Below are 13,788 nucleotides of genomic sequence, written 5' to 3'. Positions count from 1 at the left end.
AAAAAAACCAACAAATCGAAACTTCATCCTACCACTACAAGGCATAAGGAAAAAAAAGGTTTTAAAACTGAACAGTGTCAGAAACTGACTTAAAATTCAGACAGCAAGACTCCTTTCTTAAAAATTTCAGTGTAGCAAGCCACTATATTTATATAAATAAGGTAGACCAAAAAAAAAAAAAAAATCTAAGTGAATGCATAGCATAGAGGAAAAAATTCAATGCAGATGATAAATATCAATTGCTTTTCTACGTTTACGAAACTCAAGTCTTCTTAAAAGCGTTCTGACAAACATTCCCCGAAACCAATAAAATATGATTTTGTACCAATCTCTTTGTGCAGAGATGCAGAATTGTTATAAGCTTTATTAGCAAGCAGAAATGCTTCCTCACCCTATAGCCTATAACGTCTCAAATGACACCTTTACAACTGCAATACCAAACTTCTATCATTTCTATTTATCTTCAAGACTTTAAATATATTTCTCTAGACTATACATTTTGGAAAGCATTCTTCTACCTCTGCAGATATCTCTGTGCTTCTGTAAAATCACCGCCCCCCCCCCCCCCCCCCCCCCAACGTCATGCTTATACTGCTCCTAACATAGATTCATGTGTATTTCTACATTGGGGCCACTAAATGATACACAAAGCAGAAAACTTTATATGCTACCTGTATGGACAAAGTCACTTCACAACTCCATATTCTATCTCTACATTAGGCAGGAATTTTATTTATTTGTCCTAAAATGATAAAACTGTTTGTGTCTTTCACAACTACGATACTTTCTCTGAAAGAGAAAGATTAAGAGATTTTTATTTCCATGTCAATTATAAGTTGTTGGGGTTTGTGTTTATTTTTTTTAAGTTAAAAGGGCATACACAGGTTTGCCTTTGAAGAGTTTTAAGACTTAATTATTTCATCTTTATCATGTAAAAGGAGCATATAATTTTTCCAGCTGTTCAATGTCATGTTATCAATACACTGAACTGTGCACAAATACCAACAATTTTGGTTTATCTAATGCAATAGGAAATCGCAATATTTGAGAAGTGGTTTTGCCTGACAAATTTCAATTGTTAGGAAAATACAAGATAAAGAAAAATACTAACTGTCTGAACCATGTTTTACCCTTCATCTTTTAAACACCCAGGAAAAAGCTGCTTTTGGCAAGGTAAGGTTGTGGTACGGATATGGTAATATATCTTCAAGCCTATCTGTAGAGTAAATGATTTTATGTTCCTAAAGCTTCCTAGAGTAAACAGAATTTATACAAAAGGAAATAAAACTGGAAAAAGATCTCTCAACCCAACTCCTAAGAAAAAACTATCATGTATAGAAAGGGTTAAAAATGCAGCTGCTCTGCAGTATATTTATGGGCACACAGCCCACTTCATTCCATCTCTCCTCTTTAGTCCTACCAAGACGCAGTTGAGATGACTTTCTAACCTTTAGCATCTCTTCGTGTATCCCATAATGCCCATAGGAGCTGAAGTAGACGCCATCCTCATCCTCCTGAAGGTCTGCAATGGCGCTGGATGACGAGCTGCTTCTGACATCTGCATTCATCACAAAATCCCGTGCAAATTGTCTGGAATCAATTTGAAATATACCCTTGAGACACGTTTATGGGACCATGCAAAGGAGGCGGGGGGAAGGAGGGGGGAAGAAGGGGCTTGAAAGAGAGAAGGAACCCAGCCTGCACAGGGGCTTTGACAACAATGGAACCCGCTTCAAGTGTGCACAACCTCCCTCTGCCGGCTCCTCCAGGCTGCTGCGCCGCCCTTCTCCTTCCATCACCCTCCTGCAATGACTACTTTCTGCTTTCAACCAGCAAGTATCAGCAGGGAAACGTCGGGACTTCGTTTCTATTTTTAAGGAGGAATTATCTGCTTTGTGCTCGCTTGTACGAAAGCTAGCGCCGCGGCGGTCAACGCAGTACGTGTTGTAGGCTGTGTAATGCACGTAGGGACTCAATACAGCAAACAGCGCAAGAACTACAAACCATACAATGCTGCATGACTAGTAGAAGGTAGAAGAAAGTACTTTAAAACTGAAGCATTTGGGTGGAAATAAACCAGAGCTTAAAATTCAATTTATTACTTTATTTTCATGCTGCTTATTCTTCCTACTCCATGGCCTTGCATTCCTAATATGCGTGTTCTCTTCTCATTTCTCAAAGCAGTTCTGATGACAAAATACTTGATACAGTTTTGATTAAAATACATAATAAAACAAGGGTTTTATCATGAAAACACAATTAAAATTTGACAAGCAAACAGCTCATACTATACCCGCAATGAAGTGAAAAAGCAAACATGCTTCAGCCAGGCAACATTCCTCCGAGGTCTACAGTCCAACATCAACAAAACTTGCATCCTAGACCACCCCAAAGCAGCCAAAGCTCACCTTCAACAGCGGTCATACTTTCTTAAATAGGAACTTAATGTACAGCAGCTGTAGGTAACATCTCATTACCAGTACCATCTTTATAGAACAATAAAAACAAAAATACTGTTTCAGTCCTGACATGCCAAATACTTCTCTGCTTAACTAGTTTGGATGGGGAAGAGAAGGTGGTAAGGCAATTCGTATTAGAAGTTTGTCAATATCAGAAACTTCCTATGCTTGCTGACATAGGGGTAAGGTCCGGATCTTATTTTTAATATTGCTCTCTACCATGGCAGTTTGCATTTTCCTTACTTTTAGATAAATATCAAAATGATAAAAATTGAAACTTACAAAAAACAGATTCTATGACATACAAGTAAGTATGATTAGCATTTTGTAAGATTTAAACCCAACTTTAAATTTAAATTATTTAAAATTGATTCAGCCAATAGTTCCTCCAGCCTACGCATGCAACACAATTACCAAACAAACTCTAGGGACAGAGCTGCCCTCCTGTCTTTTTAATCAAGAAAAAAGAAGATAAGTAAAAACAAGAGCCATCATCTCTAAACAGGGGACAGATTAAAAAACCCAGGATATACAAGCCATGCTATTAAATCTCTAAGTTACATCAAATGCTAGCGGTGACATGATTTATAGAACTATGACCATTTGTGGGGGGGAAACAAAAGGTCGCTAGGCCTCCAAGCTACCTGTCTTTGTACCCCTTTCAATAATTCTACAAGTCTACTCAGTCTAGCAAACTTGGAAAAACATTTCCACAGAACTTATTTCATACTCAACTAGTGAGTGTCCTCATACTATTACTCCTGGGCTCAGAAGGCAACAACCCCTAGGGAGCTGCATGACCGATCCTGAACAGGCAGTCATTAAAAAACCTAAAATATTTTTTCCACGTCTTAGAGAGCAAGACCTGCATAATGCAATCACGCTGCAACTGAAAGAAGCTACAGTTACTTAGTCTCCCAAGAAGTCTCTGTAGATAGGTATAGCATGAGAAAGCTCCTGGATCTAGCTTTTTTTACTCCAGAAGCTGAAGTCAACCAACCAGCCTGCTAAATACCTATTTCCATGACAGGAAACAAGAGAAAAAACAGGTTGCTGTAGATTAAGGTCCTGTACTCTATTCTTGCTCCGCATCAGACTTCCAAGCTATCTTTATTTCGCATAGGGTTACCCAAAAGGAAACATCTGTAGATGGTCTCTCTCAGTGGAGTAACCTCCAGCATGAATCAGTATCACTACGAATTACAGCATGTAGACTACCACAATGAAACTGGTTCATCTGTCTATAATTTAAAACTGTGCTGCTTCATCAGATCTACAACTGGCTATTTTTGCTGCCAGCCGATACCTGCTGAATTGAAGAGCCTGGACTGACAAAAGAAAAATTAAAGGCTCCCTTTTACAACAGCAGATAATTTGATATACTAACCTCAAAAAGAAATCTATACAAGCCTGACTGAAGTTTAGAGAGCTGAAAAGAAATTGCAACCGATGACCTGAAAAGGATTTTCTTTCTTTTAAATGAAAAAGAAGGGAACAAGAGTAAGACAAGACACACAGAAAAAAACCCAAGTTTTTCAAGTACAGTGACAAATTCCTTTCATTCTTATTGTTTATGATGAATTAATGCATAATGTACACAGAGATATCAAAAGTGCTGTATGCTATAAAGTACAATTTGCAAAAGTTAAACCCAGTTGAAGACAAAACTGTTCATTTTTGACACACATAATTGTTCACAGCTGATAGGATTTGAATACACAAATTTATTTTGGTATACTTAGTTACTAATAACATCAAGTGTGTGCTCTCAAAACATACAACGAACCCTCAAATGTATTTTACAAAACAAGGTTTTTGTCGCTTTACTTTTCCACAAAAGAACATGAATTATTTTTCCAAGTCTCTTAAATACAATTTCAGTTCTTCAGTGCCCAATCAGTGTGATCTGGAAATGACACGTCTGTACAGGATTTAATCCTAGGTAACCCAAAAAGAAGTTTATATTCCCATTTTATCCATGAGCATCATCAATCCATATTCTGAAGACCTCAAGATTTAGAAGTAGCATGTACAGCTATGGTGATGTCCTGATTCCTGATCGCGATACGCCGAATGTTCTTACTAACAGAACCCACACCTGAGACTGAAAATAAAAGTAGCTGAAAAGTTGGTTTATTAATTTCACTGAGGGTTTCTCCAAACTGGATTCTACTAACAGTCATTGTTTGGAGTCATCTCTGAAAATGTTGAGAGGCCTGTATTTAATTTGCAAATACCTCCCTCTTCTCCATTGTGTACATCTTCAATGTTTAAGTTGATATCTAAAGGACTAACGGAATAGTGTCTGAAAAACAAAGAGTGGTCTGAAGCAAAATACATGTTTCTGGGCCATGTGCTTATTTAGCTTTCCTAAACATACTTTGCTCTTTCAATTTGTCCAGGTTTTGTGCAGTTTGTTTACTAATCATCTACTAGATGATTAGTAAACATCTACATGATAAAAGTCAAACCTACAGTTCCAACACAAGTCATGAGCTGTATTGCCTAGTTGAATATTCCACCTAGTTGAATTTCTGTTGGTCTTTAAACATGAACATCTCATCTCACCTAAAACACATCAAATAAAAAACCCCAAAACTTCAGTTCAAACACTTACTTCATTTTTTGAAGATCATCTTGTGCTCTAGCCAAGGCTGCTTCTGCGAGTCTTGCTCTGTGTTCTGCATGTTTTAAATGTTCAAGGAGCATCATGGTATCATTTAAACCATTAGAAGGCAAAACGTTTGCAGGTTCACAAAGATCTTCTATATCTGATGAAATGGAGAGAAAAAAAACACCTACCAGTCACGTGTTGCTTCACAGCAGCTCATAAACATGTGATGTTTTCAGTGTTGCTATTTCTGTCTTTGAATGACTTTTACCAGTAGTCTGTTCTACAAGCAGCATCACTGAATTTGATAGGACTAACCACAGAAAACAATACTACTCAGTAAAAAGCAAGTATGCTAGAAGCAAGCTCTCAGTTAACAAAGCAAACAAATCCAGAATTCAGGCTTCTTTAAATACCAGTGTTTGATTATTAATAAAAGAGACATGAGCTTTAGAATGTAATTTAGTTACAGTCCTATCCTCTGTTTTTCCAGTTATGTTATTCTGAGGCCAAAAAGGCTGTTAACTGTAATGGTAAAAGGTAAGAAGGTATATAAACTTAAAATTTCTTAATAATTAAACAGTAACTCTTAATTTTCAAACCAATTCCTTGGGCTTTTATAAAGCTTATGAACACACAAAACTCAAAAGAGCATAAGCAGAATGAATCCAGATGAAACATTGCTTTTTAACTACCAAAACTCAGACTCAGCACTAGGGCCCATTCACCTCTTCCTAAATTCGGCTGGTGATTTCAACTGATGTCAGTGGATAAAAAAAACGGTGCTACTGTGTTTCTGGATATAAGAAGAAGTGACTGCCAGCTTATTGGGCAAAAGACTTCATTAAAAAACCCATATATCTATTCCTTTTAATCATGGAAGACTGACTCTTTGGCCCATGGGACCGAAACAAAGCACAGATACTTAAGATTTCAGAGGTTCAGATCACCCCCATAACCCTTTAGCAACTGCAACGGCACCTCAAAGCATCTCAAAAGTCTACAGCTTGGGCAAAGAGCACACATTAGGCAGGAGCTGATACAGTGAAGCATGAAATCCCTGAAGTAACCAACCAACGTCCTTTACCACGCATCATGCCTGCTATCACGCAGCAGGGCTCACTTAGAAAAGGGCAAAACTGCATTCCAGACTGTACGGATGTTCTGATTCTCTCCCCCATCCCATGACTGTGTGGTGTTTAGCTGCCTGCCAGGTTAAACCATGACAACAGAAAAGAAAAAATCCACAAGCCCTAAGTACCTTATGGTTTAGGTGAAATAAAGATGTACAATCAAGCACAAAATAGGAAGAGAGCGGGAGGATCACGGGCAGCAAAAATAAGTTCAAAAGTCAAACTGAATTCTCTCAAGACCATCTGATGAACTGTCATGAGAGAGAAACTACGGCTGCTTGTACAGATTGCTTGAACTGCTAAAGCAGCAGAACTCTTCTATGCAACTGTAGTATCTTACACTGGGTTGGTCCAAAATAGACCCTGTATAAAAGATGAAGATACTTTCAACAAGGCAAATTACTTGCTCCTTACTTACAGCACACATTTTTTAACAAATGCATCTGATTTTAAATACCTACATTTACAAGCTTTAAAAGCTTCATAAATCTTCCAATGAAGTTTGGGTATAGTGCCTCTTTGGCCTGCTTAATTACTACACACAGCATCTCCGCTACGAACATCATGTTTGCAGTAAGTGAATGCAGATAATAAAACAGGGCTACGGAAATCTCAGCCATTAAAAACCAACATCTAACATGTGGTAAAAATTTCAGAGCGTGACTTAATGTCATGACTTCAGCTACTACGTGGACTTTCTCATGTACCTAAGTCAATTGAATAATAGTGATGATGCTTCATATGACGTGAAGTCTGCCGATACCACATTCAGCCCACAACGCAGAACAGTCACACTGAAACCTATTTATTTACCAAACTGAAGTAGGAGATCATCTTCTAGCTCTGGTTTCAAATATTCCTCTCCTTCCCAAGGCAGTGGGCTGCTGAGAGAACTCAAATATGCTGCTGTTGGTTTCTAGATAGAAGGAGAAGAGCAAGTAAGCCAAGTTTCTTTGACAACACCAGCCCTTCAATTTCATTCAAGAAAATAAGGCAAAGATCTGTTCTTCCATCCATTAAAATAAATGGGGTACTATTAAAGTAGCTTTGTAGCAAAGGCTGAGAAAGATACTACTTTAAGACAGGACTAGCAAGAACAGTGGCTCTGACAACAAGTACTCACCTCAGCATACTGACACTGCAACCATAGTGACCAGAGAACAGCATAAAACGACACCTATGAGCTAGTCTGGGTCTAAAGCCCAGGAAGCTACAGGATCAAGGAATTCAGTACAAGCAGTAAATCCAGTACAAGCAGTAAAGCCCAGCAGGCTGATAGACACTGAAGGATACTTTTAGGATTACACTGCCATCGGGAGCCAAGTTTACTCGGGTGTTTGACTGTGTCAGACCCAAAGCTTACAACAGGGCTAATCAATAAAGGCAAGAGACTCATTGTGCAAAGCGTTTTTACACGAACAGCACTGTAGGGACATATTTCAGAAATGCTATATTCTCTCCTGTTTGCATCCAGCCAGTTAATACTTCGTCAGAAAAGGAGAGGTCAGATTCTGGACTTCGGTTTTTCCATTTCTGTGTTTACTCTGCATAGCTAGTTATGCCTTAAATAACTATTTGAATGTTTAAGTAAAGATTTGTAAAGTAAAAATGCTTAATTACATAAGATAGTATTAAGTCTAAACCTCAACTTTTAGGGAACAACCAAAGAACACACTTCCAAGTCACACAATACACAAAATACACCCAGGCCTAACTTAAAACTGTAGGTTCCCATCAGCTTTCCCGCTTCTGGTATCATTTTAGCAGAGATTTAACTTTAGGTTCTGTGACCTAAGGGAGCAAGGGGTGTCCTTACTAACAGCGCAGTAGGGGTCTGGTCAGCTCATAACCCCAGGAAAGAGTCTTTTGCACCAACACGCATGCGAGGACTGAGAAACTTCAGTTACCAAGAAGTGAACCCATTACTGGAGCGAGACAGCAGAACCAAAGGCCAAGATGAATTAACAAAACAACACGATACTGCATAGCATGGGCTTTTTGCAAGTCTGAACATCCTCTTCTGGAGACAATAAAACTCACATTAATTAAATATATTTCAAATGAAAACAACTTCACACCTAAATAAACCAATCAATAGCTATTTTAATTCCTGTAATTTCTTATTTCTAGAAATCTAATACAAAATTTCATACAGTTATTAAAAAAGGGCAAATTGAAACCACAGCATTTTGATTTCCCATTCTCCAGACATAGATTACAGAAGTAGTATGTGGCACACCTACCTTTAATCTAACAAAGTTTATTAGTTTAACGTATCCATAAAAATCAAGTCCTGGAAAGAAAGAAAGGAGAAGGGGGGGAAAAAAAAAAAAAAAAAAGAGAGTGCTTGCGTTAGAGAAAACCTACAAGCATTTTACAATTATATGAATACTAATTACTTGTTCAATTGGTCAGCTCCCCTTGGGGTGTACATCATTATCTAGTGCAGTCTTCCTATCTTAAGTTTGCCATTTACATTTTTCTTCTCTTTAGGACTAAACCAGGAAATTCTCACCCTCAGGACAAATACTTTTGCTGCAAATTAAGAATGGAACATGGCTTACGAACAGGGATTTCATTCATTTGGCAAGCAACTACATCAGGACAGCCACATTTATCTCCCACTAGCTACTTTGCTGATATTTTAGGCGTTGTGCTCCTTTGTTCATAATTTTAGCTTTCTGCTTAATAAAATACAAATTGATCCTAGTTGTAAATTGCAATTGACTATGCTACTCATCAAGAATACACACCAATATGGATTTAAAACTGCCACCTTGCTCAGAAATAACAGTAGTTTAAATACAATTATGTAGTCTCTCCTCAAGAACAGCGAGGATAACTGCATAAAACCAAAATACTTTCTGTTGGATTTTATACAGAAAACAGACCAGATCTTACAATTTTACATGCAGATTTCTAAATGCTTCATGTGGTTCCCACCCCCTTATCGCTCTCTCCTTTTTAGTGCACACTCTTAAAATTGTGTTTCTCCAACACTGTTCCCCTTCCCCTGCTTTCCAGCTTTCCACTATATGCAGTAAGATATGGACTTCAGACTCAGTAGTTCTGCACTTGCCTAAGTCTTCCAAAGCCACCCCCACTTCACATGCATCCTCCTATATGCACCTTCCTTCAGTCACCATCTTGGTCTAAACAGATGGCTGCTTCTTGTGAAAGCCAACCTTACACTTCACTTGGAAAGAACGAAACAGACATTGGAGAGTATACCTTCCTACGATCACCTGAGGGAACATAAGTCAAGACTGCAAACAGCCTCTTAAAAGAGACCAGCAGTACAGCCCAGTTACCTGACCCCTTGGTGGATACATCCAGTTTGGTCTCTGCTAAGCTCCGGAGCCCCACAACAGCATCACTAGTCGGGCAAGGGTTCCCACTAGATCAGGTAAATGGCTCTCACTCCAGCAAGCAGTGGGCTGGGCCCAGGTCAATCAAGTAAGCAGGACTCAGCACAAGCCAGCAGAGATCAATCTTACTTTAGGTACTAGTTGAGAGCTTTACCAGTAGATAAAGCATACAGGAAATCGCCAGCATAAAGATAACATACAAGCATTTTTCTACAACACCTGATCTTGTTCAATCTTGGAATCTTCAGCTACAACCAGGAATTCAGAAACAAGCTAATCTTGGCAATTTATTTTAAACAAGACGCTGATACACAGAAGGAAATGACAAGTCATGGGAAAAAACTTACCATGTTTCTTGATCACATCACAAACATCAAACTGATGCTCTGTTTTGCAGTGGGAGAATACACCTTCAGCAGAACTAAACAACCTGTAAATAATGAATTATTAAATATGCAGTATTAACACATTTAGAAGCTGTAACACTCTTATGAGTTTTATATGCTCTGTTCCGACCTGCTAGGCCATGGGTTCAGAACACATTATTTTTGCCTTTAAGAAAGGATGAACAGGCACCTGCTTACTCACAGACCTCACAAAGAAGCTTTTACCTTGTTGGCAAAACATTTTGCCACGAAAGGTAATAAACACAAAAAATTCTGTTTGACAAAACCACAAACCCCGTTAACTTCCAAAAACTCTTTGAGAGCAAAGGCAGCATTAAACCCGAAATCTAAGAACCACACATACACGAGACGAGTTGGCCAGCTACATCCGGTGAATCAAAATAAAAATCCTCATCTATTTCCTGACGACGGGAAACGATGACAGAACTCGAGAGATAAACTTCCACGCTGCTTCAGGGTGAGGAGAGGGCAATTATCTGCTTTCCCCCTTACTTCTCCCTCCTTTAGGCTGGATTTAACAGCCCTTTGGCTCTAGAGAGGCCGTACAGAAGATCAACAAGCTACAGAGCGCTGTTACAAACTACGTATTACTTATTCTTCTGACGTGGCTGCCTCCCGCAGGCTGAGTTTGGGCGCTCGCACCCCAGCCCCGTTCCCCAAGGGGCTCCGCGGCTACGACCGCGCCTCAAGAGGTCCCTGGGCCGGGCGGGGGGGGGGGAGCGCAGGGGTAACGACAGCAGACCGCGGCCCGCGGGGGTCCCCTCGCCGCCCCACCTGTCGCAGAAGAGACAGCGGGTCCGCAGGCCTTCGGCAGCGGCGCCTTCCTCCTCCTCCTCCTCGTCCTCTTCCCAGGCCTCCTCGCCGTCGGACAGCTCGGGCATCTCTTCCTCGGCGGGCGGCCCGCCGGCCCCTGTGGAGCCCACAGCAGGGGACCATTACTGACCGGGGGAGGGGAGGATGGGGGGGCAAGAAGGAGAAGAAGGAGGAAGAGGAGGAAGAAGAAGAAGGGGGGCGGCGCGCGCCCAGGTACCCACCCGCGGCAGCCGCGCCCGCCACCCGGGAACCCATGGCCCCGCCGCCGCCACGCGTGTGCCGCTTCCGGGCGGCCGCCCCGCCCACCCGCTACGTCAGCCCAGGGGGGCGGGCCCAGGAGGGCAGCGCGCCCCCTGGCGGGGCCCTCCGGTCACGGGGGAGGGCGTCACCGTTCCTGGCGGCCCCGACCGTTATTTTTCAAACGCCCGGGAGCGGCGGCCGCGCTGCGGCCCGCCGCCGCAGTGAGGGGGGCCGGGGGCGGCGCCATCTTGTGGGGGCCGAGGCGTGGAGCAGGGCCAGGCTGCGGCTTCCCTGTCAGCTCTGCTTCCACCTTGTTGTGGTTTAGCCCCAGCCGGCATCTAAGCCCCACGCAGCTGCTCGCTCACTCCCCCACAGTGGGATGGGGGAGAGAATCAGAAGGGTAAGAGTGAGAAAACTCGTGGGCTGAGATAAAGACAGTTTAAAAGGTAAAGCAAAAGCTGCGCGCGCAAGCAAAGCAAAGCAAGGAATTCACTGACTACTTCCCATGGGCAGGCAGGTGTTCAGCCATCTCCAGGAAAGCAGGGCTCCATCATGCAAAACTGTTACTTGGGAAGACAAACACCATCACTCTGAATGTCCCCCCCTTCCTTCTTCTTCCCCAGCTTTATATACTGAACATGACGCCATATGGTATGGAATAGCCCTTTGGCCAGTTTGGATCAACTGTCCTGGCTGTGTCCCCTCCCAGCTTCCCGTGCACCTGGCAGAGCAGGGGAAGCTGAAAAGCCCTTGACCAGTGCAAACATTACTTAGCAACAACTAAAACATCTCTGTGTTATTGACACTGTTTTCAGCACAAATCCAAACCAGCCCCATACTAGCTACTATAAAGAAAATTAACTCTATCCCAGCCAAAACCTGCACACACCTGCATGCCCCTCACTGAGGCAGCCCCTACTATTAATGCCTGGTAGCCTCACAGAAAGGAAAGCCAGGCAGATGGATAAAGGGTCAGACCCTCAGCCAGCCTAAAATATAGGAGATTATTTCTGCTTGGAGGTAAAATCGTACTTTGTGCGCTTGACAGGTGGCTGGCAGCTGGGTTTCTGTTTCTTATAAATAGCGTGGCTGCGATGGGTGAGTTAAAGGAAATAACACATGCACATTGACTTTTAAACAAAGTTCAGCAACAGACTTTTAGAACTGAGGGCCCCATTCAAATGCAGAAGTTAAAAGTGGCTTAAAAAAAAAGATACAGAAAAACAAAGCTTGAGGCTCATCATCTGAAGGAGATAGCGTTTGACATTGTAGGCAGGTTACCAGATCTCCTTCATTTTCTCACATCATTTTGTGCCTGACAGAAACGTACATCTCTTCAGAATCAATGAGTGCCTTTCCACTGGTTTGCATGGTGTTCCTAAGTAGCACGTGGTGGAGGAAATGTTGAAGCCAGAACTTTTCCAATTTGTACCGTTGAAGTATATAAATTCACATCTGTGCTACTACAAATACTTCCAAAAACAATGAAATTGCTGTTTCACCTTGAACCTGAGTACCTTATATGACTACTAATTGCAAGAACAGAGGTGTGCTGTGCATGCTGTTAGCACCGGTCTGAATCAGATGGCTGAATATGGTATTTGTGCGGCATCTCATAACTGAACAAGGGTACAGTCCGTTTCCTAATATGACGTACTTAAGAAAACTGCCGTATCTCATCACTGCTGTTAGAAACTGCACCTTCTTGGGCATCACACATGCATTTATGTATGTCAAATTAATAAAACAAATGATCCAGCCTTGCAAAGAGTTATGGTAATTTTTAAATAACATCTTGTACTTTTTGATCAAATCAGATATCTGTGAGAACATTAAAAATAATCCTTTTTTCTTCACCCATTCAGTTGGCAAAGTTAGGGTGCCTCATCATTGGCACTTCAGATCAGGAGATCCAACATGTGCTTTACAAGCAGATTTGCCAAACTCCCCCACTTCCTATGCTTTGGTCCACATCACGGCATGGTCTCACAACACATCAGATAGATTCCTTTTTTAAATGAAACTACCAAATCACTCCAGGACTCCAGGTCACAGGACCAAACTACAGCTAGCCCAAATCTTGAAGCACCCAGGTACTGGGTTTTCAGCACCAATTGTTTTACTACACTTGCTGTACTGCGCTACTTGCCAGGGCAGACATGACAATAGTCTCCTCCCTTTTCATCTCCAATCTTGTTTTTCATAAGAAGCTATTCTACATTATATTTATTTTACAAAGGCTTCATGTGCAACAACACTCAGTCTTGATATGTAGCACTCGGTGTAAGTGGAGGTAGCGAGTGCTGGTTTGTACATGATAGTTAATTGTGGCTTAACAGAGGGACCACCACCGTTATCTTCATCAGTGCAGTTTTTGGTCATTTCTGGAGGGGCGGAACCAAGGGTCAGATTCTAATCTCATTTTTAGAGTGCAAATTCAGTGGTCTTTGCTGAATATAAAAATATAGAGATTTGAATTGATCGGTAAGAAAAAAAAGGAGGGGGATGCAGAATTCCAGAAGGAATCCTGAAAGTCTAAATTTACTTGTCTGGATTACAATCTCTGATTTCTATGAGGGCCAGTAGCCTGGAAGGAGAGGGTAAGGAAGCCAAACAGCTGGGATCCCTTTCTAGGGAAGGGGGCATTGACAAAGTGATTGGAAAAGTGGCACCCACCCTCAGCCTCTGGAGGCGACTCCTGTCAGGTGTGAAGGAAAGATATCTCTTCAAGGAAGATGTCCTGTATCACCCAGGCAA

At 41.5% G+C, this 13,788-nt stretch overlaps 1 protein-coding gene across 2 annotated transcripts in view; it reads right to left on the bottom strand.

Moving 5' to 3' along the window:
• PRMT3 (protein arginine methyltransferase 3) overlaps positions 1-11,093 on the bottom strand; it is a 70,063-nt gene extending 58,970 nt beyond the window's left edge. For both annotated transcript variants that reach the window (XR_012775838.1, XM_075502012.1), the window contains exons 1-7: positions 11,013-11,093; positions 10,753-10,888; positions 9,919-10,001; positions 8,447-8,496; positions 7,017-7,119; positions 5,077-5,230; positions 1,449-1,590 (exon numbers count right to left, since the gene is read on the bottom strand). Coding sequence is in view for 1 of the 2 variants with exons in the window: in XM_075502012.1 (XP_075358127.1) it covers positions 1,449-1,590; positions 5,077-5,230; positions 7,017-7,119; positions 8,447-8,496; positions 9,919-10,001; positions 10,753-10,888; positions 11,013-11,046 (702 nt within the window). In the remaining variant the exon portion in view is untranslated. The remainder of the gene's footprint in view (positions 1-1,448; positions 1,591-5,076; positions 5,231-7,016; positions 7,120-8,446; positions 8,497-9,918; positions 10,002-10,752; positions 10,889-11,012) is intronic.
• Positions 11,094-13,788: the final 2,695 nt, after the last annotated feature.

This window comes from Mycteria americana, chromosome 5 (assembly GCF_035582795.1).
Source record: "Mycteria americana isolate JAX WOST 10 ecotype Jacksonville Zoo and Gardens chromosome 5, USCA_MyAme_1.0, whole genome shotgun sequence".
Lineage (NCBI taxonomy): Eukaryota > Metazoa > Chordata > Aves > Ciconiiformes > Ciconiidae > Mycteria > Mycteria americana.
This window is presented reverse-complemented; position numbering and strand designations above follow the sequence as displayed.